This window comes from Salmo salar, chromosome ssa09, assembly GCF_905237065.1.
Source record: "Salmo salar chromosome ssa09, Ssal_v3.1, whole genome shotgun sequence".
Lineage (NCBI taxonomy): Eukaryota > Metazoa > Chordata > Actinopteri > Salmoniformes > Salmonidae > Salmo > Salmo salar.
Window position 1 is genome coordinate 24,458,691 of NC_059450.1, and position 27,826 is coordinate 24,486,516.

General features: G+C 40.6%; 1 protein-coding gene across 1 annotated transcript in view; it reads left to right on the forward strand.

Annotated features, from left to right (window-relative positions):
* LOC106610918 (potassium voltage-gated channel subfamily H member 5) overlaps window positions 1-27,826 on the forward strand; it is a 92,513-nt gene that overhangs the window by 36,939 nt on the left and 27,748 nt on the right. The window contains exons 9-11 of the mRNA XM_045724261.1: window positions 6,597-6,796; window positions 13,083-13,335; window positions 17,841-18,037. Of these exons, the coding sequence (XP_045580217.1) occupies window positions 6,597-6,796; window positions 13,083-13,335; window positions 17,841-18,037 (650 nt within the window). The remainder of the gene's footprint in view (window positions 1-6,596; window positions 6,797-13,082; window positions 13,336-17,840; window positions 18,038-27,826) is intronic.

A 27,826-nucleotide genomic window follows, 5' to 3' on the forward strand; every position in this document is an offset into this window, starting at 1 on the left:
CAATCACCATGGTCTTGTAGCGGATGCGAGTTTCAACTGGAAGCCAGTGGAGAGAGCCGAGGAGCGGGGTGACGTGAGAGAACTTGGGAAGGTTGAACACCAGACGGGCTGCGGCGTGCTGGATGAGTTGTAGGGGTTTAATGGCACAGGCAGTGAGCCCAGCCAACAGCGAGTTGCAGTAATCTAGACGGGAGATGACAAGTGCCTGGATTAGGACCTGCGCCGCTTCCTGTGTGAGCATGAGAACATATGAAAGCTGGTGGTTCCTTTTAACATGAGTCTTCAATATTCCCAGGTAAGAAGTTTTGGGTTGTAGTTATAGGACTATTTCTCTCTATACCATTTGTATTTCATAAAGCTTTGACTATTGGATGTTCTAATAGGTACTTTAGTATTGCCAGCCTAATCTCTGGAGTTGATAGGTTTTGAGTAATAAACAGTGCAATGCTTGAAGCACAGCGAAGAGCTGCTGGCAAATGCAGAAAAGTGCTGTTTGAATGAATACTTACGAGCCTGCTGCTGCCTACCACCACTCAGTCAGACTGCTCTATTAAATCATAGACTTAATTATAATATAATAACACACGAAATACGAGCCTTAGGTCGTTAACATGGTCAAATCCGGAAACTATCATTTCGAAAACAAAACGTTTATTCTTTCAGTGAAATACGGAACTGTTCCGTATTTTATCTAATGGGTGGCATCCCTAAGTCTAAATATTGCTGTTACATTGCACAACCTTCATTGTTATGTCATAATTAGTTCGCAACGAGCCATGCGGCCCAAACTGTTGCATATATCCTGACTCTGCGTGCAATGAACGCTAGAGAAGTGACACAATTTCCCTAGTTAATATTGCCTGCTAACATGAATTTCTTAACTAAATATGCAGGTTTAAAAAAATATACTTCTGTGTATTGATTTTAAGAAAGGCGTTGATGTTTGTGGTTAGGTACACATTGGTGCAACGACAGTGCTTTTTTTCGCGAATGCGCTTGTTAAATCACCCGCTTGGCAAAGTAGGCTGTGATTCAATGATAAATTAACAGGCACCGCATCGATTATATGCAACGCAGGACAAGCTAGATAAACTAGTAATATCATCAACCATGTGTAGTTAACTAGTGATTATGCTAAGATTGTTTTTTTATAAGATAAGTTTAATGCTAGCTAGCACCTTACATTGGCTCCTTACCGTACTCGCATAACAGGTAGCCAGTCCGCCACGCAGTCTCCTCGTGGAGTGCAATGTAATCGGTGTCCAAAAATGCCAATTACCGATTGTTATGAAAACTTGAAATTGGCCCTAATTAATCGGCCATTCCGATTCATCAGTCGACCTCTACTTAAAACACCAGTGTCAACGTCAACATTGAAGAGGCAACTCCGGGATGCTGGCCTTCTAGGCGGAGTTCCTCTGTCTAGTGTCTGTGTTCTTTTGCCCATCTTAATCTTTTATTTTTATTGGCGAGTCTGAGATATGGCTTTTTCTTTGCAACTCTGCCTAGAAGGCCAGCATCCCGGAGTCGCCTCTTCACTGTTGACGTTTTTTTTGTTTTGTTTTTTTGCGGGTACTATTTAATGAAACTGCCATTTGAGGACTTGTTAGGGGTCTGTTTCTTAAACTTGACACTCTAATTAAAAAAAAAAATACATTATTTAACCAGGTAGGCTAGTTGAGAACAAGTTCTCATTTGCAACTGCGACCTGGCCAAGATAAAGCATAGCAATTCGACACATACAACAACACAGAGTTACACATGGAATAAACAAAACATGCAGTCAATAATACAGTAGAACAAAAGAAAACAAAAAGTCTATATACAGTGCGTGCAAATGAGGTAAGTTAAGGCAATAAATAGGCCATGGTGGCGAAGTAATTACAATATAGCAATTAAACACTGGAATGGTAGATGTGCAGAAGATGAATGTGCAAGTAGAGATACTGGGGTGCAAAGGAGCAAGGTAAATAAGTAAATACAGTATGGGGATGAGGAAGATAGATGGGCTGTTTACAGATGGGCTATGTACAGGTGCAGTGATCTGTGAGCTGCTGTGACAGCTGGTGCTTAAAGCTAGTGAGGGAGATATGAGTCTCCAGCTTCAGAGATTTTTGCTGTTCGTTCCAGTCATTGGCAGCAGAGAACTGGAAGGAAAGAAGACCAAAGGAGGAATTGGCTTTGGGGGTGACCAGTGCGATATACCTGCTGGAGCGCGTGCTACGAGTGGGTGCTGCTATGGTGACCAGTGAGCTGAGATAAGGCGGGGCTTTACCTAGCAGAGACTTGTAGATAACCTGTAGCCAGTGGGTTTGGCGACGAGTATGAAGCGAGGGCCAACCAACGAGAGTGTACAGGTCGCAATGGTGGGTAGTGTATGGGGCTTTTGGTGACAAAACGGATGGCACTGTGATAGACTGCATCCAGTTTTTTGAGTAGAGCGTTGGAGGCTATTTTATAGATTACATCACCGAAGTCGAGGATCGGTAGGATGGTCAGTTATACGAGGGTATGTTTGGCAGCATGAGTGAAGGATGCTTTGTTGCGATATAGGAAGCCGATTCTAGATTTCATTTTGCATTGGAGATGCTTAATGTGAGTCTGGAAGGAGATTTTATAGTCTAACCAGACACCCAGGTAGTTGTCCACGTATTCTAAGTCAGAGCCGTCCAGAGTAGTGATGCTGGACAGGCGAGCAGGTGCGGGCAGTGATCGATTGAATAGCATGCATTTAGTTTTACTTGGGTTTAAGAGCAGTTGGAGGCCACGGAAGGAGAGTTGTATGGCGTTGAAGTTCGTCTGGAGGTTAGTTAACGCAGTGTCCAAAGAGGGGCCAGAAGTATACAGAATGGTGTCGTCTACGTAGAGGTGGATCAGATAATCACCAGCAGCAAGAGAATTTAATCCTGTGGCACACCAATAGAGACTGCCAGAGGTCCGGACAACAGGCCCTCCGATTTGACACACTGAACTCTATCAGAGAAGTAGTTGGTAAACCAGGCGAGGCAATCATTTGAGAAACCAAGGCTGTCGAGTCTGCCAATAAGAATGTGGTGATTGACAGAGTCGAAAGCCTTGGCCAGGTCGATGAATACGGCTGCACTGTGATGTCTCTTATCGATGGCGGTTATGATGTCATTTAGGACCTTGAGCGTGGCTGAGTTGCACCCATGACCAGCTCTGAAACCAGATTGCATAGCGGAGAAGGTGTGTGGGATTCGAAATGGTCGGTAATCTGTTTGTTAACTTGGCTTTCGAAGACCTTAGAAAGACAGGGTAGGATAGATATAGGTCTGTAGCAGTTTGGGTCTAGAGTGTCACCCCCTTTGAAGAGGGGGATGACCACGGCAGCTTTCCAATCTTTGGGGATCTCAGACGATACGAAAGAGGTTGAACAGGCTAGTAATAGGGGTTGCAACAATTTCGGCAGATAATTTTAGAAAGAGAGGGTCCAGATGGTCTAGCCCGGCTGATTTGTATGGGTCCAGATTTTGCAGCTCTTTCAGAACATCAGCTATCTGGATTTGGGTGAAGGAGAAATGGTGGGGGCTTTGGCGGGTTGCTGTGGAGGGTGCCGGGCAGTTGACCGGGGTAGGGGTAGCCAGGTGGAAAGCATGGCCAGCCGTAGAGAAATGCTTATTGAAATTCTCAATTATAGTGGATTTATCAGTGGTAACAGTGTTTCCTAGCCTCAGAGCAGTGGGCAGCTGGGAGGAGGTGCTCTTATTCTCCATGGACTTTACAATGTCCCAGAACTTTTTTGAGTTAGTACTACAGGATGCAAATTTCTGTTTGAAAAAGCTAGCCTTAGCTTTTCTAAATGCCTGTGTATATTTGTTCCTAACTTCCCTGAAATGTTGCATATCAGGGGGCTATTCGATGCTAATGCAGAACGCCACAGGATGTTTTTGTACTGGTCAAGGGAAGACAGGTCTGAAGTGAACCAAGGACTATATCTATTCCTAGTTCTACATTTTTTGAGTAGGGCATGCTTATTTAAGATGGTGAGGAAAGCACTTTTAAAGAATAACCAGGCATCATCTACTGACGGGATGAGGTCAGTGTCATTCCAGGATACCCCGGCCAGGTCGATTAGAAAGGCCTGCTCGCAGAAGTCGTTTGGTCGCAGACCCATTACGGATGCAGGCAATGAGGCAGTGATCGCTGAGATCTTGATTGAAAACAGCAGAGGTGTATTTGGAGGGCGAGTTAGTTAGGATGACATCTATGAGGGTGCCCGTGTTTACGGATTTGGGGTTGTACCTGGTAGGTTCATTGATAATTTGTGTGAGATTGAGGGCATCAAGCTTAGATTGTAGGATGGCCGGGGTTTTAAGCATGTCCCAGTTTAGGTCACCTAGTAGCACGAGCTCAGAAGATAGATGGGGGCAATCAATTCACATATGGTATCGAGGGCACAGCTGGTGGCAGAGGGAGGTCTATAGCAAGCGGCAACATTGAGAGACTTGTTTCTGGAAAGGTGCATTTTTAGAAGTAGAAGCTCGAATTGTTTGGGTACAGACTTGGATAGTAATACAGAACTCTGCAGGCTATCTTTGCAGTAGATTGCAATGATTAACAATGTACTTGTCCTCTTGCTCAGTTGTGCACCGGGACTTCCCACTCCTCTTTCTATTCTGGTTAGAGCCCGTTTGCGCTGTTCTGTGAAGGGAGTAGTGCACAACGTTGTACAAGATCATCAGTTTCTTGGCAATTTCTCGCATGGAATAGCCTTCATTTCCCAGAACAAGAATAGACTGATGTGGTGCAGAAGAAAGTTCTTTGTTTCTAGCCATTTTGAGCCTGTAATCGAACCCACAAATGCTGATGCTCCAGATACTCAACTCGTCTAAAGAAAGCCAGTTTTATTGCTTCTTTAATTAGAACAACAGTTTTCAGCTGTGCTAACATAATTGCAAAAGGGATTTCTAATGATCGATTAGCCTTTTAAAATGATAAACTTTGATTAGCTAACACAACATGCCATTGGAACACAGGAGTGATGGTTGCTGATAATGGGCCTCTGTACGCCTATGTAGATATTCCATTAAAAATCAGCTGTTTCCAGCTACAATAGTCATTTACAACATTAACAATGTCTACACTGTATTTCTGATCAATTAGATGTTATTTTAATGGACAAAAAATGTGCTCTTCTTTCAAAGACATTTCTAATTGGCTCCGAACTTTTGAACGGTGGTGTACGTGACTTTATCTCATATGTCCTAATGTTAGAACATTTCCTTATGGTGCTACAAGAGGAACAATATCTACAGGGGAAGCATCCTTTTATGAACGTCTCTTTTCTCTCTCTGACCACATCTGATTTAACCAATATGTTTGATAGATTTCTTGATCGTTTATAGGTGGATTCTGGAAAGCAGAATTTAAAGAGGAGTCTGATAATTTGTGCCAATGTTTATTAACAATAGACTTGATGACATTATGGCTATCATTGAAAGTAAGTATATAGTTTACAGAAAACTGTTCTGTTTTTGTTGGGATTTATTAAGTAATTGACTTCTGTTCAAGCTTTTAACTTATATTTTAGCTTTATCAAGCCAGGTATCAGGGTAATGTTATCCTCTCAAGCGAAAACGCTTAAGGAAAGAATTTGATTGTCTATCATATTCTTCCTCTGTGTCGCAGATGCAACACAGTCTATGAAGTTGGCTTGCTGGTAAACCTCTTTTTAGGGGGTTGTCAATATAGTACTTTTATCTGTTGGTTTTCTGTAGACTGTCGTACTTAGAGATTGTCCCTTCTTTGTAACAAGTACATCCAAGAAATGTATAGAGTTAATGTTATTTTCTATAGTGAAGGAAATTGATTGTGTAGTTAAGATATTAATTTAATTTCGGAACCCGTCCAGATCATAAAGCAATCGTCTATATAGCGGGTCCAATATTTAACATGATCTTTGTTAGGATTATTAATGTAAATAATATCCAGTTCGAATTTCCACATAAATAGACTTGCATAGTTGGGAGCTAATGGAGTTCCCATTTCTGTTCCAAAAGTCTGTAGATAGTAAAATGTATAAAATATCATATTTTTTAGTAAGCACTAATTGTGCAAGCGCAATTATATAATTTGTAGGCACATCGCTTAAGCAGTTGGAGAGGAAGAATTTGAGGGCCTCCATCATTCAGTATATTGGTATATAGCAATGAGTCATCAAGAGTGAATTATCAATCTCCTTCACTATTACCTGGCATAGGAAATCAGAAATAAGGCCCATTAAAAAAAAAATGTCTTCCTCCCTCATCATAAACGGCACTGAGGGAGAATGACTAACAAAATCAATTGAGTTCCCATGGAGGTCAGGGCCTTGGGCACTTTCTCTGTGTGCTCTGTCTGTATTTGGCTGGGATTACTAGTTTATATAACCACATTTTGATATTGCAACTGGTGTATTATAATATTCTTACTCTCAATAGTATGTTGAAACCCAAACTGAGTTCCGGGTGCTACCTAGCAGTCGGGGGCCCTAAGCGACCACTTATGTTGCTTATTCCTGGAACCGGCCCTGCCTGTCATTACCACTCACTTCAGCTCATTTCATCTTATGACAACTGTATTCCTTTCTTCTCCAGCTCTTCTGTACGCCGCCATCTTTGGAAATGTGACCACCATCTTCCAGCAGATGTACACCAACACCAACCGCAAACACAAGATGCTGACCGATGTGAGGGACTTCCTCAAGCTCTACCAGGTGCCCAATGAGCTGAGAGAGAGGTTGATGGACTCCATCGTCTCCACATGGTCTATGTCCAAGGGCATCGACACTGAGATGGTGAGCCATGGCCCTGAGCTTGGACCCCGGAGTGATAACATCTAACACCAGGGCTGCCTGGGGTTAGAGTACAGGAGGGCTCCGTGCAGTTAAAGCACAGGAGGGCTGCATGGGGTTAGAGCAGGTGTTACACTTTTTCAGCCTTGGACCCAAATTAGAAATTCTGTGTTACCTGGGACCCAAGCTTATTAAAACATGCAACTACACGTAAATATCGGTACATTTAATTATGCCCTTATGCCTAAAACAAATAACAATGAAATGCCTATGGAAATAACAATTAATGTTTATTTTCCCCCATTAATAACAGTCTTACATATCTGTCTAGGTTGGAACTGTTGCTGGTAATATACAAGAAATCATTTTCATTCTGAACTGGAATAAACTGATCACATCACACAGAGGTATAGCAGAACACACAATAGGGCTGTCCCAGACAATTTTTTTTTCTTTGTCTATCGAAAGTAATCTGTTCTTTCGATTGGTCAAAAGAAATTCAAGTGTAATTTTTCATATATAGATACACCCTATGCGTTTTAATGAAATCAACTATATGCATTAAGCTTGTCTGATGCTTAAAGCTTATGGTTTGATGAAATAAGACAAATGCCTCGAAGGCACCAGAGAGAAAAAAAAACTTAACCTGAACCAACTATTCTCCTCCCGTCCTTGCTGGCTTTCGCAGATTCTGCCATTACTCACCTGAAATTGCAGGTAATGGACTTCACGAGGAGTTGGCAACCTTTCTCTTGTTGAATGCCAATTTATCTTACCATTTCTACCGATCTGTGTTCCAGTTATGGTTTTCATATGCACATTTTTGTGACAGTCATTTAATTCATAATAACGTCTTCATATCTCAAAATCATTGCTGTGGTTAATCAAGTCTATCCAAATCTAATCTAAAAATGATACAAACCTAAAAAGTAATTTATATTGTCATTGACAACTATGTAAAAATAGCTTACATAAAGCCAACAAATGAAAACATTGCAGCGTTAACAAATATACAGTTGAAGTCAGAAGTTTACATACACCTTAGCCGAATACATTTCAACTGAGTTTTTCACAATTTCTGTCATTGTAAAAATTCCTTGTCTTAGGTCAGTTAGGATCACCACTTATTTTAAGAATGTGAAATGTCAGAATAATAGTAGAGAGAATTATTTATTTCAGCTTCTATTTCTTTCATCACATTCCCAGTGGGTCAGAAGTTTACATACACTCAATTAGTATTTGGTAGCATTGCCTTTAAATTGTTTAACTTGGGTCAAACGTTTTGGGTAGCCTTCCACAAGCTTATCACAATAAGTTGGGTGAATTTTGGCCAATTCCTCCTGACAGAGCTGGTGTAACAGAGTCAGGTTTCTAGGCCTCCTTGCTCACACACACTTTTTCAGTTCTACCTACACATTTTCTATGGGATTGAGGTCAGGGCTTTGTGATGGCCACTCCAATACCTTGACTTTGTTGTCCTTAAGCCATTTTGCCACAACTTTGGAAGTATGCTTGGGGTCATTGTCCATTTGGAAGACCCATTTGCGACCAAGCTTTAACTTCCTGACATGTTGGCTGTCTCATCATTGTTGGTAGTCAAGCACACTACTGTTGTGTCGTCTGCAAACTTGATGATTTGAGTTGGAGGCGTGCATGGTCACGCAGTCGTGGGTGAACAGGGAGTACATGAGGGGGCTGAGCACACACCCTTATGGGGCCCCAGTGTTGAGAGTCAGCGAAGTGGAGATGTTGTTTCCTACCTTCACCACCTGGGGGCGGCCTGTCAAAGTCCAGGACCCAATTGCACAGGGTGGGGTTGAGACCCAGGGCCTCCAGCTTGATGAGCTTGGAGGGTACTATGGTGTTGAATGCTGAGCTGTAGTCAATGAACAGCATTCTTACATAGGTATTCCTTTTGTCCAGACGGGGTAGGGCAGTGTGCAGTGGGATGATGATTGCATCGTCTGTGGACCTGTTGGGGCGGTATGCAAACTGAACTGGGTCTAGGGTGGTCTTTAACCTCTATGGGCTAGGTGGGACGCTTGCTATTACTTCAATTTCTCAAACATATGACTATTTTACACCATTTTAAAGACAAGACTCTCGTTAATCTAACCACACTGTCCGATTTCAAAAAGGCTTTACAACGAAAGCAAAACATTAGATTATGTCAGCAGAGTACCCAGCCAGATATAATCAGACACCCATTTTTCAAGCTAGCATATAATGTCACATAAACCCAAACCACAGCTAAATGCAGCACTAACCTTTGATGATCTTCATCAGATGACAATCCTAGGACATTATGTTATACAATACATGCATGTTTTGTTCAATCAAGTTCATATTTATATCAAAAAACAGCTTTTTACATTAGCATGTGACTAGCATGTGACTAGCATTCCCACCGAACACTTCCGGTGAATTTACTAAATTACTCACGATAAACGTTCACAAAAAACATAACAATAATTTTAAGAATTATAGATACAGAACTCCTTTATGCACTCGCTATGTCCGATTTTAAAATAGCTTTTCGGTGAAAGCACATTTTGCAATATTCTGAGTAGATAGCCCGGCCATCACAGGCTAGCTATTTTGACACCCACCAAGTGTGGTACTCACCAAACTCCGATTTACTATTAGAAAAGTTTGATTACCTTTGCTGCTCTTCGTCAGAATGTACTCCCAGGACTTCTACTTCAATAACAAATGTTGGTTTGGTTCCAAATAATCCATAGTTATATCCAAATAGCGGCGTTTTGTTCATGCGTTCAAGACACTATCCGAAGGGTAAAGAAGGGTGATGCGCCCGACGCGTTTCGTGACAAAAAAAATCTAAATGTTCCATTACCGTACTTCGAAGCATGTCAAACGCTGTTTAAAATACATTTTTATGCGATTTTTCTCGTAAAAAAGCGATAATATTCCGACCGGGAGTCGTTGTTTTCGTTCAAAGAGAGAGAAAGTAAACATGGTGTCGGCTCGTGCACGCGCCTCCAGTCTCATTGTCCTCAGATCGACCACTATCCAAATGCACTAATGTTTTTCAGCCAGGGCCTGCAAAGCCACCATTCATCGTTCTAGCGCCTTCTGAGAGCCTATGGGAGCGTTAGAAAATGTCACGTTATGCCAGAGATCCCCTGTTTTGGTTAGAGATGATCAAGAAGGCCAAGAAATAGTCAGAGAGCGCTTCCTGTTTGGAATCTTCTCAGGTTTTGGCCTGCCAAATGAATTCTGTTATACTCACAGACACCATTCAAACAGTTTTAGAAACTTTAGGGTGTTTTCTATCCAAAACAAACATGATATGCATATTCTAGTTACTGGGCAGGAGTAGTAACCAGATTAAATCGGGTACGTTTTTTATCCGGCCGTGCAAATACTGCCCCCTATCCCCAACAGGTTAAGGTGGAGGTGATATGATCCTTGACTAGTCTCTCAAGCACTTCATGATGACAGAAGTGAGTGCTACGGGGTGGTTGACATTTAGTTAAGTCATCTTTGCCTTCTTGGGTACAGGAACAATGGTAGCCATCTTGAAGCATGTGGGGACAACAGACTGGGATAGGGAGCGATTGAATATGTCTGTAAACACACCAGCCAGCTTGTCTGCGCAAGCTTTGAGGACGCGGCTAGGGATGCCTTCTGGGCCAGCAGCCTTGCGGGGATTAACACATTTAAATGTTTTACTCATGTTAGCCACGTTGACATCATTTGAGTCAATTGGAGGTGTACCTGTGGATGAATTTCAAGGCCTACCTTCAAACTCAGTGCCTCTTTGCTTGACATCATGGGAAAATCAAAAAATTGTAGACCTCCACAAGTCTGGTTCATCCTTGGGAGCAATTTCCAAATGCCTGAAGGTCCCACATTCATCTGTACAAACAATAGTACACAAGTATAAACACCATGGGACCACGCAGCCGTCATACTGCTCAGGAAGGAGACACGTTCTGTCTCCTAGAGATGAACGTACTTTGGTGCGAAAAGTGCAAATCAATCCCAGAACAGCAAAGGACCTTGGTGTAGATGCTGGAGGAAACAGGTACAAAAGTATATATATCCACAGTAAAACGAGTCCTATAACCTGAAAGGCCGCTCAGCAAGGAAGAAGCCACTGCTCCAAAACCGCCATAAAAAAGCCAGACTACGGTTTGCAACTGCACATGAGGACAAATATCATACTTTTTGGAGAAATGTCCTCTGGTCTGATGAAACAAAAATAGAACTGTTTGGCCATAATGACCATCGTTATGTTTGGAAGAAAAAGGGGGACGCTTGCAAGCTGAAGAACACCATCCCAACCGTGAAGCACAGGGGTGGCAGCATCATGTTGTGGGGGTGCTTTGCTGCAGGAGGGACTGGTGTACTTCACAAAATAGATGGCATCATGAGGGAGGAAAATTATGTGGATATATTGAAGCAACATGTCAGGAAGTTAAAGCTTGGTCGCAAATGGGTCTTCCAAATGGACAATGACCCCAAGCATACTTCCAAAGTTGTGGCAAAATGGCTTAAGGACAACAAAGTCAAGTCAAGGTATTGGAGTGGCCATCACAAAGCCCTGACCTTAATCCCATAGATAATTTGTGGGTAGAACTGAAAAACTGTGTGTGAGCAAGGAGGCCTAGAAACTCTGTTACACCAGCTCTGTCAGGAGGAATTGGCCAAAATTCACCCAACTTATTGTGGTAAGCTTGTGGAAGGCTACCCAAAACGTTTGACCCAAGTTAAACAATTTAAAGGCAATGCTACCAAATACTAACTGAGTGTATGTAAACTTCTGACCCACTGGGAATGTGATGAAAGAAATAGAAGCTGAAATAAATCATTCTCTCTACTATTATTCTGACATTTCACATTTTTTAAATAAAGTGGTGATCCTAACTGACCTAAGACAGGGAATTTTTATAATGATTAAATGTCAGGAATTGTGAAAAAACTGAGTTTAAATGTATTTGGCTTAGGTGTATGTAAACTTCCAACTTCAACTGTTTAAAATGATTACTTGTATTTTAACAGCAACAGTTCCAACCTTGACTTGTTTTCAACAATATCTTATACACTAAGATAAAAATGGAGGCCTACTTTACATCTTCATATGTACTGTTATTTAAGGTTGAACTATCAGTAGCAAGCTAGAAAACTTGCTTTGGCTAATGTTAGCTAGCTGGCTTTTATCTGTGTACAAGAGGATCGTTTGAAAGACAAGACAAACTCACATCTACTACTATGATAGATAGTGCCGTCATGTTGTGGAAGTTTAGTCAGGACATACACTACCATTCAAAAGTTTGAGGTTCTTAGAAATGTCCTTATTTTTGAAAGAAATGCAATTTTTTGTCCATTAAAATAACATCAAATTTGAATAGACATACAGTGTAGATATTGTTCATAATGTAAATTACAATTGTAGCTGGAAACGGCTGACTTTTTATGGAATATCTACATAGGTGTACAGAGACCCATTATCAGCAACCATCACTCCTGTGTTCCAATGTCACGTTGTGTTAGCTAATCCAAGTTTATAATTTTAAAAAGCTAATTGATCATTTGAAAACCCTTTTGCAATTATGTTAGCACAGCTGAAAACTGTTGTTCTGATTTAAAGAAGCAATAAAACAGGCCTTCTTTAGACTAGTTGAGTATCTGGAGCATCAGCATTTGTGGGTTCGATTACAGGCTCAAAATGGCCAGAAACAAAACTTTCTTCTGAAACTCGTCAGTCTATTCTTGTTCTGAGAAATGAAGACTATTCCATGCGAGAAATTGCCAAGAAACTGAAGATCTCATACAACGCTGTGTACTACTCTCTTCACAGAACAGCGCAAATTGTCTCTAACCAGAATAGAAAGAGGAGTGGGAGGTCCCGATGCACAACTGAGCAAGAGAACAAGTACATTAGAGTGTCTAGTTTGAGAAATGGATGCCTCACAAGTCCTCAACTGGCGGCTTCATTAAATAGTTCCCGCAAAACACCAGTCTCAACGTCAACAGTGAAGAGGCGACTCCGGGATGCTGGCCTTCTAGGCAGAGTTGCAAAAAAAAGCCATATCTCAGACTGGCCAATAAAAGATTAAGATGGGCAAAAGAACACAGACACTGGACAGAGGAACTCCGCCTAGAAGGAGAAGAGATGCTTGTAGGACTCCCATTAGATTCTAATGTATGTGAATACACAATGTCTTAATGGCTCAGTAAGATGGTGAAACCCATACTATACCATGCAAAGTAATAGAAACGACCTGAAAGCCTGATTGCCAGGTGTCTGTCTCTCCATCTCCAGGTGCTGTCCATCTGTCCTAAAGACATGCGGGCTGACATCTGTGTCCACCTCAACCGGAAGGTGTTCAGTGAGCACCCAGCGTTCCGCCTGGCCAGTGACCGCTGCCTGCGCTCACTAGCAGGGGAGTTTCAGACCATCCACTGTGCCCCCGGGGACCTGACCTTCCACACAGGAGAGAGCGTCGACACCCTGTGCTTCTTGGTGTCAGGGTCACTGGAGGTCATCCAGGACAATGAGGTCATCGCCATTCTAGGTGAGCAGCAGAGTGTATCTTGGCGCCTCGCCTGTTTCCGCACCAACTTATTGGCTAGTTCTTGAGTTTGTCTGTGGATGATGTTGTTTCAGTGGTTTGGCTGATACCTTGTCAACTCAAAAACGAACAGATAAAGCAGCACGAGAGGAGGGAGGCACATGAGTCTAACATCACTCAGAGCATTAACTCTGCGGAATGGTAGTCTGTAAGTTTGAGCTATCATGTTTAAAGGCTCAATGCAGATGCTTTTTTATTTCAATGTGAAATCATTTCTGGGTAGGAAATAAGTACCTTGGCAGAGAGGTTTGGAACTCTCTTTGTTGTTGATATATTAACTTAAACTGCATGGTGTTGTCACCAGGCAACCCAAAACTACACCCATGCAAAAACTTCTGATTAAAAGGTCCTGTGTAAATTGTATTTAAATTGTATCTATCAGGAAATAACAATGATCATATTGTTTCACACTTTTACAATGTGATCATCAGCAGATAAAACAGAATTGTGACTGCACTGGGCCTTTTTGGTATTTGGTATTTTATTAGGATCGCCATTAGCTATTGCAACAGCTACTCTTCCTGGGGTCCACACAAAACATGAAACATGACATAATACAGAACATTAATAGACAACAGATCAAGAACAGAAGTACATAAATGTAAAAAATTTGAATACAAAAGGCACACGTAGCCTACATATCAATACATAGTCACAAATTATCTAAGTCAAAGAGGGGAGAGGCATTGTGCCGTGATGTGTTGCTTTATCTGTTTTCTTAAACCAAGTTTGCTGTTCACTTGAACAATATTAGATGGAACGGAGTTCCATGCAATAATGGCTCTATATAATACTGTATGCTTTCTTGAATTTGTTCTGGATTTGGGGACTGTGTAAAGACCCCTGGTGGCATGTCTGGTGGGGTAAGTGTGTGTGTCAGAGCTGTGTGTAAGTTGACTATGCAAACAATTTGGGATTTTCAACACATTCATGTTTCTTATAAAAAGAAATGATGCAGTTAGTCTCTCCTCAACTTTTAGCCAAGAGAGAGTGGCATGTATAGTATTTATATCACCCCTCTGATTACAATGAAGAGCAAGGCATGCCACTCTGTTCTGGGCCAGCTGTAGCTTAACTAGGTATTTCCTTGCAACACTCAACCGCAAGACTGGACAATAATCAAAAGACAAAACTAGAGCCTGCAGGACTTGGTTTTTGGAGTGTGATGTCAAAAAAGCAGAGCATCTCTTTATTACGCACATACCTCTCCCCATCTTTACAACCATTGTATCTATATGTTTTAATCATGATAGTTTACAATCCAAGGTAACGCCAAGTAATTTAGTCTCCTCAACTTGTTCAACAGCCTCACCATTCATTACCAGATTCAGCTGAGGTCTAGAACTTAGGGAATGAGTTGTACCAAATACAATGTTCTTAGTTTTTAGAGATGTTTAGGACCAGTTTATTCCTGGCCACCCATTCCAAAACAGACTGCAAATCATTGTTAAGGGTTAGCTGTGGTTGCTGATGTGTGTATGGTTGAATCATCCGCATGCAATCAAATCAAATTGTATTTGTCACATGAGCTGAATAAAAACGGTGTAGACCTTACAGTGAAATGCTTACTTACAAGCCCTTAACCAACAATGCTTTAAGAAGTTAAGAAAAACAAATAAAAATAAGTGTAGAAAATAATAGTCAATGTGCAGGGGCACCAGTTAGGTGAGGTAATTGAGGTAATATGTACATGTAGGTAGAGTTAAAGTGACTATGCATAGATTATAAACAGAGTAGCGGCAGTGTAAAAGAGGGGTCTGGGTAGACCTTTGATTAGATTTTCAGGAGTCTTATGGCTTGAGGGTAGAAGCTGTTAAGAAGCCTTTTGGATCTCGACTTGGCGCTCCGGTACCACTTGCCGTGCGGTAGCAGAGAGAACATGGACACACATGCTTTGTTTAACGCCAGTTGCAGATCATTGGTAAAAATAGAAAAGAGTACAGGGCCTAAAGAGCTATTCTGCGGTACACCACACTTTACATGTTTGATATTATAGAAGCTTCTATTAAAGGAAACCGTTTGAGTTCTATTAGATAGATAGCTCTCAATCCACGATATGGCAGAGGTTGAAAAGCCATAACACATACGCATTTTCAGCAACAGTTTATGGTCAATAATATCAAAGGCTGCACTGAAATCTAACAGTACAGCTCCCACAATCTTCTTATCAATTTCTTTCAACCAATCATCAGTAATTTGTGTCAGTGCAGTACATGTTGAGTGCCCTTCTCTATAAGCATGCTGAAAGTCTGTTGTTAATTTGTTTACAGAGAAATAGCATTGTATTTGGTCCAACACAATTTCCAACAGTTTGCTAAGAGCTGGCGCAAGCTTACATGTTTGCTGTTAGAATCATTAAAGGACGCTTTGTCATTATTTATCGATAACAATAATTTTTATACCTCTCCCACAATAATTTTACACAATTCAAACTCGCAATGCTTTTCTTTCATCATTTCATTTTTTGATGTATGAATACGATGGCTCACAGTTCGTTGTTGGCATTTCCTTCCTAAGTTTGCCCACTTTGCCAATGAAGTAATAATTAAAATAATTGGCAACATCAAATGGTTTTGTGCTCAATAAGCAATCTGATTCAATAAAAGGAGTAGAATTTGTCTTTCTGCCCATAATTTCATTTAAAGTACTCAAGTTTTTTTATCCAGCATTCGTTATATCATTGATCTTGGCTTCATAATACAGTTTCTTTGTCCTTTTGTTAAGTTTAGTCACACAATTTCTCAATTTGCAGCCAGTCAGATGTGCAACTAGACACTCCTTTTGCCCCATCTCTTTCAACCATGCTGTTTTTCAATTTCTCATCAATCCATTGAGCCTTAACAGTTCTAGCAGACAGTTTCTTAACAGGTGCATGTTTATCATTAATTGGAAGACGCAATTTTATAAATTCATCAAGTGCAGCGCCTGGATGCTCCTTATTAATCACATCTGACCAACAAATATTTGTAACATTATCCACTTAAGAGTCACAGCAACAACAACAAAAATGATCTCTTATACACTATTTTAGGCCCAGATTTTGGAACTTTGGCATTCCTGGATATAGCCACTATTTTGTGATCCCTGCATCCAGTGGGTACAGATACAGCTTTAGAACAACGTTCTACAGTATTAGAAAAAAAGATTATCGATACATGTGGATGATCTTGTTCCTGTAGTGTTTGTAAACACCATGGTAGTTTGATTAATAACTGAACCAGATTACAGGCACTGGTTACACTGAGAAGCTTCCTTTTTGAGCGGAGAGCTTTATGAAAACCAGTCAATATTCAGGTCCCCAAGAAAGTAGACCTCTCTGTTTACATCACATACACTATCAAGCATTTCACACATATGATTTAGATACTGACTGTTAGCACTTGGTGATCTATAGCAACACCCCAAAAGAAAAGACTTTAGATGTTCCAAGTGCAACCACAACACTTCATTAACACTTGACATAAGATATTCTCTAACATTACAGGTATATGGCTCTGAATATATACAGTACGGCAACACCTCCCCCATAAGCATTTCTGCATCTTCTATAGATGTTATATCCTTGAATTGCTACTGCTGTATCATCAAATGAATTATCTAAGTGATTCTCAGAAATGGCTAAAATATGAATGTTATCTGATGTTAGCAAGTTATTGATTATATGAACCTTATTTCTAAGGCTACGTATATTAATATGGGCTATTTCCAGCCCTTTCCTGGGTAGTTTATCAGAGATAGACGTAATAAGGAAAAGAGCAAACAAAGCATGATAAAAAAAATATACATTCAGCAGTCCATTAATCAATTGGTGTGTGTGCTGCGGGGTTGAAGCTACAAAACCATAGGCTTGGCTCTCTCATCCCTTCCAGGCTTCTGGTTTGAAGGGTGGACAATGAGCCTTTAATATTGTTGATGGTAAGTTATGAGTACGACTAGAGATAAATCGGGAGACACTCCTATGATTTCCCCTGGCTAACACTAAGCTTACTCTGAGCTCTGGGTACGCTCTCTATTCCTCATTAGCAGCCCAGTAGCAGATGAGAGGAGCTGCCTGCTACACTCCCACTGTAGCAAGCCTATATCTGGACAACCTGCAGAAACACTTTTAATAATCCACTCCACTGGCCATGCGGCCATAGCCGCGGGAAGTAGGAGTGCTGAGGGTGCTGCAGCACCCCCTGAAAAATCATTTTATTTATATATGAAACACTTTTCCCCCTCACAAAAGTAGCGCACTGGGCCTTTACTAGTCCTATATTAGCGGACCGATATATCCGTCTGTAGTGCGGGCAAAAAAATAATTCTGCTCCTTTACAAAACATTCTCACCTTAACCTCGGATCTCAAAATATCCATTAAATTTGTGACTGCTGATTTCACTGAGAAATGACTAAATATTGTACTTTGTCTCCCACACAAATCTCTCCATTTCTCTTTTTCCTCTCTCAGGTAAAGGAGATGTGCTTGGAGATATGTTCTGGAATGAGACCACTCTTGCATACTCGTGTTTTAACGTGCGGGCGCTGACATACTGCGACCTGCACATCATCAAGAGAGAGGGGCTGCTCAAGGTTCTGGATTTCTACACATCCTTTGCTAACTCCTTCTCACGCAACCTCATCCTCACCTGCAACCTACGCAAACGGGTAAGACTTAAGCAGTGACACGCACGCAAACACACACACACACACACTGACAACCACCTGCCTCTCCTCCTTCCTCCCTCTTCTGTAACCAATTTTTTGCGTGTGTGTTGGCATGTGTGTTTGTGCTATGGCTGGACCTGTGTGTGTTAGCTGGTACTATGGTGCGTGCGTGCGTGTGCGTGTGTGTGCGTGCGTGCGTGCGTGCGTGCGTGCGTACATGTGTGCAGTGGTGGAAAAAGTACCCCATTGTCATACTTGAGTAAAAGTAGAGATACCTTAATAGAAAGTTACTCAAGTAAAAGTGAAAGTCACCCAGTAAAATAGTACTTGAGTAAAAGTCTAAAAGTATTTGGTTTTAAATATACTTAAGTATCAAAATTAAATGTAATTGCTAAAATATACTTAAGTATCAAAAGTAGAAGTAAAGTATACATCATTTCAAATTCCTTATATTATCAAAGCAGACGGCACCATTTTCTTGTTTTTAAAATGTACGGATAGCCAGGGGCACACTCCAACACTCAGACATTATTTACAAAAGATGCATTTCTGTTTAGTGAGTCCGCCAGACCATAGGCAGTAGGGATGACCACATGTTCTCTTGATAAGTGCGTCAATTTCACCATTTCCCTCTCCTGCTAAGCATTCGAAATGTAACGAGTACTTTGGGTTGTCAGGGAAAATGTATGGAGTGAAAAGTACAATATTTTCTTTAGAAATGTAGTGAAGTAAAAGTTGTCAAAAATATAAATTGTAAAGTACAGATACCCCAAAAAACTGCTTAAGTAGTACTTTACACCACTGCATGTGTGTACGTATGTGTCGAACTGCCACTATATGGTTGGGCCTACATGTGTGTGATCTGGTACCATGTGTAAGTGAGCTGGTGCTTGGGAGTGAAACAATTTTAATTACGCTTTTTTGCCGACGTTTACTGACAACTGGTGTTGTTTACTGCTCAACTGGTGTTGAGCGCTCGTAAATTCATTATTCTGCGCTCTGGTACACTCAGACGAGAGTGCTCTGAAATCCATGTAGATACCCAGAGCGAATTTACGAAAGCACCCGAATGTCCATTGAGAATGCACAACGACTATACCATTTAGCTAAGCTAAGAATGACGGGAATAATCAAGTCAATAAACGTTGGGTAGTTAGATAGCCTATAGTTAATATACTGGCAACTTTGATGTGTAACTACTAACGTTAGGTAGCTAGCTAACATACCAGTACATACTGCTGTAATGATATGCTATGTGGTTCGTAAGGACAGCGTAGCTAACAAATTGTCAGCCAACATAACGTGTAAGGTAACTTATTTGAAAAGTCATTACTTTATTACATTGAGTAGGCAGCTACCCCTTGGTCATTAGGGCAAATCTGGTCTGTGATAGGAGGGGGGGATTTCACATCTAGCTCAGCTATTAGACTATTCTTTAGTAAAGGTTGAATAGTCTATTGTTCAGCTATTAGCCCCGCTCCCCAATCTCATTCCTTTCCCTCTTCCACGGGTCATCATTCTGCACCCGAGTGGCTCGCTTGTGGGCGTGCTGGCAGGATCTGGCAGCATCTTCAGTTGTGCGTCAAGAATTCAGCATACAGTAGCACGTTTGTATGAAGGTGTGGTTATTCACAGGCAAATTGTTATATACTATGGAGGTAGATTTGTGTTTTTTGTTGAGAGCAAAACTTTTTTATTTTCAATCAAAAATAATTTTACTTTTTTCCGACACAAAGGAAGTCATAGCGGACACCTACGAAGAAGGACTGTGTGATGATGGCATCTCAGGTACTCAGCACTGGGTGTTCTTCCGTCCAACTTTTACATAGCTAGTAGTTAGCTCCTACGATTCAGTGTTGGTTCATAACATTGTACTATATTACATACATACATACCGTAGAATGATAAATCATGCAATTATTATTCTCAACCTAACCAAAAGCATTTAGCTACGAACGCCTGTTCTCGCCATTTTCAGTTGGATTAATCTAACTTTGTTTCATGGCAACTCATAAGCAGGCCATGTCATATTTGTTTCATAGTCGATATATAATCATATTTCATGACAGTGTGTAGATGGTGCAGGTATCATTGCATATTTCCCATCACCTAATGAACAACCACAATATTAGTCTGGTGTTAACCTGTTGGGGCTAGGGGGCAGTATTTGCACGGCCGGATAAAAAACGTACCCGATTTAATCTGGTTACTACTCCTTCCCAGTAACTAGAATATGCATATAATCGTTTGATTTGGATAGAAAACACTCTAAAGTTTCTAAAACTGTTTGAATGGTGTCTGTGAGTATAACAGAACTCATTTGGCAGGCCAAAACCTGAGAAGATTCCAAACAGGAAGCGCTCTCTCTGACCATTTCATGGCCTTCTTGATCATCTCTAACCAAAACAGGGGATCTCTGGCATGACGTGACATTTTCTAACGCTCCCATAGGCTCTCAGAAGGCGCCAGAAAGCTGAATGGTGGCTTTGCAGGCCCTGGCTGAAAAACATTAGCGCATTTTGTAAGTGGACGATCTGAGAACAATGAGACTGGGGCGCGCGTGCCCGAGCTGACACCATGTTTACTTTCTCTCTCTTTGAACGAAAACAACCACTCCCGGTCGGAATATTATCGCTTTTTTACGAGAAAAATGGCATAAAAATGGATTTTAAACAGCGGTTGACATGCTTCGAAGTACGGTAATGGAATATTTAGAAATTTCTTGTCACGAAACGCGTCGGGCGCGTCACCCTTATTTACCCTTCGGATAGTGTCTTGAACGCACGAACAAAACGCCGCTATTTGGATATAACTATGGATTATTTGGGACCAAACCAACATTTGTTATTGAAGTAGAAGTCCTGGGAGTGCATTCTGACGAAGAACAGCAAAGGTAATAACATTTTTCTTATAGTAAATCTGACTTTGGTGAGGGCTAAACTTGGTGGGTGTCTAAATAGCTAGCCCTGTGATGCCGGGCTATCTACTTAGAATATTGCAAAAATGTGCTTTCACCGAAAAGCTAAAGGCTTTACAACGAAAGCAAAACATTAGATTATGTCAGCAGAGTACCCAGCCAGAAATAATCAGACACCCATTTTTCAAGCTAGCATATAATGTCACATAAACCCAAACCACAGCTAAATGTAGCACTAACCTTTGATGATCTTCATCAGATGACAACCCTAGGACATTATGTTATACAATACATGCATGTTTTGTTCAATCAAGTTCATATTTATATCAAAAAACAGCTTTTTACATTAGCATGTGACTAGCATGTGACTAGCATTCCCACCGAACACTGCCGGTGAATTTACTAAATTACTCACGATAAACGTTCACAAAAAGCATAACAATTATTTTAAGAATTATAGATACAGAACTCCTCTATGCACTCGATATGTCCGATTTTAAAATAGCTTTTCGGTGAAAGCACATTTTGCAATATTCTCAGTAGATAGCCCGGCACCACAGGGCTAGCTATTTAGACACCCAGCAAGTTTAGCACTCATCAAAGTCAGATTTACTATAAGAAATGTTATTACCTTTGCTGTCTTCGTCAGAATGCACTCCCAGGACTTCTACTTCAATAACAAATGTTGGTTTGGTCCAAAATAATCCATCGTTACATCCAAACAGCGGCGTTTTGTTCGTGCGTTCAAGACACTATCCGAAAGGGTAAATAAGGGTGGCAAGCATGGCGCAATTCGTGACAAAAAAATTCTAAATATTCCATTACCGTACTTCGAAGCATGTCAACCGCTGTTTAAAATCAATTTTTATGCCATTTTTCTCATAAAAAAGCGATAATATTCCGACCGGGAATCTGCGTTTAGGTAAACAGACAAAAGAAAAGAAAGCATTCGGTCGACTCGGGCACGCGCCTAAGCCCATAGTACTCTGAGCAGCCACTTGCCAAAAGCGATAAAGTGTTTCAGCCAGAGCCTGCCTCGATATCGTTCAGCTTTTTCCCGGGCTCTGAGAGCCTATGGGAGCCGTAGGAAGTGTCACGTTATTGCAAAGATCCTCAGTCTTCAATAAAAAGAGCCAAGATGAAACACTACTTCTCAGACAGGCCACTTCCTGCATGGAATCTTCTCAGGTTTTGGCCTGCCATATGAGTTCTGTTATACTCACAGACACCATTCAAACAGTTTTAGAAACTTTAGAGTGTTTTCTATCCAAAGCCAGTAATTATATGCATATTCTAGTTACTGGGCAGGAGTAGTAACCAGATTAAATCGGGTACGTTTTTTATCCGGCTGTGTCAATACTGCCCCCTAGCCCTAACAGGTTAATTTTTAAAAAAAACTTAAGATGTCAGCTGCTAATTTTCAGATTTACAACATGTATTTTGTATTTATAACACCTGGATAATGAACTTTCAATAAAGCATTTCACATTCTCCACTGGTTGAAATTAAGTATCTTATTGAAATACTATCTTGTGTCCTCAGATTAATGCAGATGAACGGAGATAGATATGCATATTTTTTTTCCTGTATATATGAATTACAAACAATAATTGTTCTAGTCTATTGCATAGTTACAATGTGTAATAATTGATGTCCCAGGAGCAGGAGTGGTAAACACTGTTGAAGTGTATAATTGTAATACATACATGCAGACACAGCATCATTCAAATAATAGAGTTTGATATGACTGAAATAATGTCTCAGAGATTCATACATGAACCGCACCTTTATTTGCCAAGGAAAAGTACATGATCAGTGAATATATTCAATGTACAGGCTACAATGTGGGAATCTCATGCGTGGCGATAACTACAGTACATGTATATAGGACTTGCTTCCTTGGCACAATAAAGTTATTATATTCTACTCTATCCATAGGCTTCATTAATGCCATTCAGACTTGAAGTTGAAACAACAACTATTATAGCTGAGGTTCATAGATTGGTATGAATATTAGTTATATGAATATCAGGCAGCTAAAATGTTAAAAGCAGAAATTAAAGATTTTGGACTTGTATACATATGGAGATTTCACAACCAAAGGCTAATTTTACTCCCCTGTCGCTTACAGTTACTCTGGAATCGACTCCTTTCTTATTCCAGCAGGCAAGGGAAGTTTAACTACTGGGTGTAAAGTATTTACCAATAATTATGTCAGAATATTCTGCCCTGCTGGCTTCATTACCAGTCGGTAAAACCCAACCACCCTCAAGAAGGTGGAGGTTTGGCACTTACTTACTAAATAATCCCACATTTGTAACATTTCTGAACACTCATCAACATATTTTTTTGCACCAATAACCACTCTGCCTCCCCCCTAATTTTATGGGAAACTCCTTGCATATCTGAGGGGCAAATACTTTTGTTTTGTTCGGGTGTTTGTAAGATGTATAAGGCTCAAGTAAATTCATTGGAGAAAGAAATTTGAGATCTGGAAAATTGGAATTTAATCCTGACGACCCACAAAGCAGAAAACACACTTAAGAGAACAAAACTACTATGGAGATAAAGCAGGAAAGTTGCTTGCTTGGCAGATAAGGCAAGAGGAAGCTAGTATAGTTTTTGGCTCTATTAAGCTGCCCAATAACACAGTTGTTCACAGTCCTGAGCAAATCAATCTAGTCTTTAGGGAGTTTTATGAAACATTGTACAAGTCTGAAGGGGATGCCCCTGCCACAATGCATGAGTTTTAGAACAAACTCAATTTAAAAGCTTTAACTGATGAGGATAGAGAATACTTGGAAAAAGTGATTACATCTGAAGAAATTAGGGAATCCATTTTCAACACTGCTGGGGGAAAATCACCAGGGTTCAACAGATACCCTATTGAATTCTATAGATCATTTTTACCCAAACAAATTGAGCCTCTTTGCAACATGTTTAATTATGCCATAGAGACAGAAAAGCTCCCAGACACACTTGAACAAGCACTGATCACAGTTTTGTTAAAACCTAGGAAAGATCCTCTGCTTTGTGGGTCGTATAGACCATATCTCTATTGAACACTTCAATAAGATTCTTCTAAAACTCATAGCTCTTAGACTGGATAAGGTTCTTGCTGACTTGGTTGATATGGAACAAACAGGCTTTGTAAGAAACCGCTCATCTCCTGATAATATCAGAAGATTATTTAACATTATGCATTATGTAGAGAATGACCAAGAACCTGTAGTGGTGACTTCATTAGATGCGGAAAAAGTTTTTGACCGCATAGAATGGAACTGCCTATTTTTGAAGTTTTACAGAGGATGGATATTGGACCTAAGTATGTAGGTCTGATTAGATTACTGTACAGATGTCCAGTAGCTCAGATCCTGACTAATGGAAATGTTTCCTCCCAGTTCTCCCTATCACGTGGCACAAGACAGGGTTGTCCTGCTAGTCCTCTCCTTTTTTTCTTTGGCCATCGAGCCACTGGCAGAAGCTTTTAGATCTCATCCATCCATCCATCCTATACAGGTGGGTGCGAGCATCTGGTCTCGCTATATGCTGATGACATTTTGCTTTACCTCACTAAACCAGAAATTTCACTCTGAGCATTAGTTGACATCCTGAAAGAATATGGGACCTTTTCAGGATATAAAATAAACCTATCGAAGATTATAATTATGCCTTTTAACAGGGCGGCTATGCAGAACCCAATCTTATACCAGACGTTTTCTTGGAGACCTCAGAAAAGGACATATCTTGGATTGCAAATTCCTTCTGAAATTATTAAGACATATCAACTTAACTATACTCAACTTCTCAAAAAGGTTGGAGAATAATTGGATAGATGCGGGGATTTACCAATTTTTCTTAATGGGTGGGTCAATTGTGTCAAATTCTTTTACCTTTAACCTTTAACATTTAACAGAAGGTCATTCTGTTAAATGTTTTTGTTGTTAATCACTGAAGATAATACCAGTAGAGGGGAGGGAGGGGGTTGTTCATGTGTTGGGGAGGGAAGGGTTTCGTTCGATGTGCTCCCATGTTGCATGCTGTTTTGTGTAGGTGGAAGGAATAACGGGGCATTATGTGTGATATTTTGCTGATGATTTTTAAATTGTAAATAATGCCTAAAAACATATTGTAAAATTTAAAAACAAAACTCCTACAGCCATTCGGCTCCCAAGTGGCGCAGTGGTCTGACACTGCATCTTAGCGCCAGAGGCATCAATGCAGTACCTGGTTCAAATCCAGGCTGCATCACATCCGGCCGTGATTGGGAGTCCCATAGGGCGACGCACAATTGGCCCGTTGTCGTCTGGTTTTGGCCAGGGTAGGCCGTCATTGTAAATAAGAATTTGTTCTTAACTGACTTTCCTAGTTAAATAAAGTTTAAATAAAAATTTAAATAAATAAAAGGCCTACCTCCAAGAAAACCATCTTAAATGGAATGCAATCAGGTTTTAGGTCTGGCCACAGTACTGTTTTAGCAACATTTAAGGTTTTAAATGACATTCACTGTGCTCCTGACAAGAAGTTAATTTTTTTTTAAAATCTAGCCAAATCTACGATGGCTACGAAAGAGATATACAATCGGAAGTTATGTGAACTAAACAAAGAAGATACAGCTGTACCTTCTGTATTCCCATGTACTGGATCTGGTGCCGTCCAAAATACAGAATAACTTTTCAGAAGAGAAAGCATCAAAGTGAGCCTTCAGAGATATGTTAGACAGTGGCGGTCAGTGCTGTTAGATTTTTTTTTCTATGAGCATGGCCTTATTTCTATTACAGCATATTGGATGACTCATTCATACAGTATTCCATTCACCCAGTTCAATGTAACAGCGATAGGTTTAGGCTACTACATTATACTCAAATTTTCCCTAAACCCATCATGAGGTTTTTACAACTAAGTCTATGAATTAAAGTTTACAGCGTAGGTGCACAGAAGTCGAGAGAACAGACAGTGACACATTCAATACTGCCTTTCACACTCTTGCTGCATCTAGCTGATCTAGGGTGTAATCATTAGTCAAACAAATGAGAGTTTCTATTGGACAAATTCAGGTGTGTTTATCCCTGTTTTGTTCCGTTTGCTTCCATTAAATAAATATTTTTCAACAGAATCGGCGGAATAAATACACCCCAGGCTAGAGAACCTGTCCAAGATATTATAACCTCTACACACAGCTTACATCGTTGTCACCATTTTAGCTAAAGTAACATCATAGTCAACATAGCTAATAGAACTAACGCATTAGCAAACCCGCTACAATCATGTAGTAACGTTACAGTGTACAGTCAGTAAGCAGTTTAGCACTTACACCGGCAGGCCATAGTGGCAATACATTTGTAAAACCAAAAGCTTAACTTGACTTGGAAGACTTCCAGTGTTGTGTTGGATAGTTATAGCCAGCTAGCTAACATAGCATCCCTCTGTTTGAGTAAGGGTGTTTGAGTAGGCTAAACTAGCTAACTGCATTTGCTAGCTAAGTTAGTGAATCTGAAAGTGAAAAAAAATTATGAAATCTCTCTCTCCCTCTCTCTTGCTTCTTGTTCATTTTGGAAGAAATACATTTTTTTCAATCAATCAAATTCAAATGTATTTATAAAGCCCTTTCTACATCAGCCGATGTCACAAAGTGATGTACAGAAACCCAGCCTAAAACCCCAAACAGCAAGCAATGCAGATGTAGAAGCACGGTGGTTGGGAAAAACTCCCTAGAAAGGCCAGAACCTAGGAAGAAACCTAGAGAGGAACAAGGCTCTGAAGGGTGGCCAGTCCCCTTCTGGCTGTCCCGGCTGGAGATTATAACAGAACATGGCCAAGAGGTTCAAATGTTCATAGATGACCAGCAGGGTCAGATAATAATAATCACAGTGGGACCATAATTTATATTTATTTACTGACCTGATTAAAAAAGAACAGAGATAAAGTGGCATTTTACCCAGTATGGTCTTGTAAATCAGTGTATACCAGTGTTTTAGCCTACGCAACGTCAATGACAACCAGCCAAGTCCAGGACAAAAAGGCTTCTCAACAGCTTCCCCCAAACCCTCTTTTTACGCTGCTGCTAGTCTCTGTTTATCATATATGAATAGTCACTTTAACTATACATTCATGTACATACTACCTCAATTGGGCCGACCAACCAGTGCTTCCGCACATTGGCTAATTGGGCCGACCAACCAGTGCTTCCGCACATTGGCTAACCGGGCTATCTGCATTGTGTCCCACCCACCACCCGCCAACCGGGCTTTTACGCTACTGCTACTCTCTGTTCATCATATATGCATAGTCACTTTAACCATATCTACATGTACATACTACCTCAATCAGCCTGACTATCCGGTGTCTGTATGTAGCCTCGCTACTTTTATAGCCTCACTACTGTATATACCCTTTCTTTTTACTGTTGTTTTATTTCTCTACATACCTATTGTTCACCTAATACCTTTTTTGCACTATTGGTTAGAGCCTGTAAGTAAGCATTTCACTGTAAGGTCTACACCTGTTGTATTCGGTGCACGTGACAAATCAACTTTGATTTGATTTAATGTTAACTCCTAGTGTCCATATTGCACTAGTAACATGTTGTGCTTTCATGCTGTTCACTATGGTTGCTACTGCGTGTGGAACATACAAATCTACTTTTTTACCCATTGTAATCGAAGCCATGTTATGCAACACCATTTCTGTCGCCTGTACCGCCCTAAGGCACGGTGGCATTCCTCTTGCCACCGAGTCTAGCGATTTTCTCCAGTACATTACTGGTCTTTCCCTACCCCCATGATTTGGCATAACCACCACGCTACAATGTCCTTCCTGTTCATGAACAAAACATTTTAAATGTCATTTTAGGTTTGGTAATCCCAATGCTG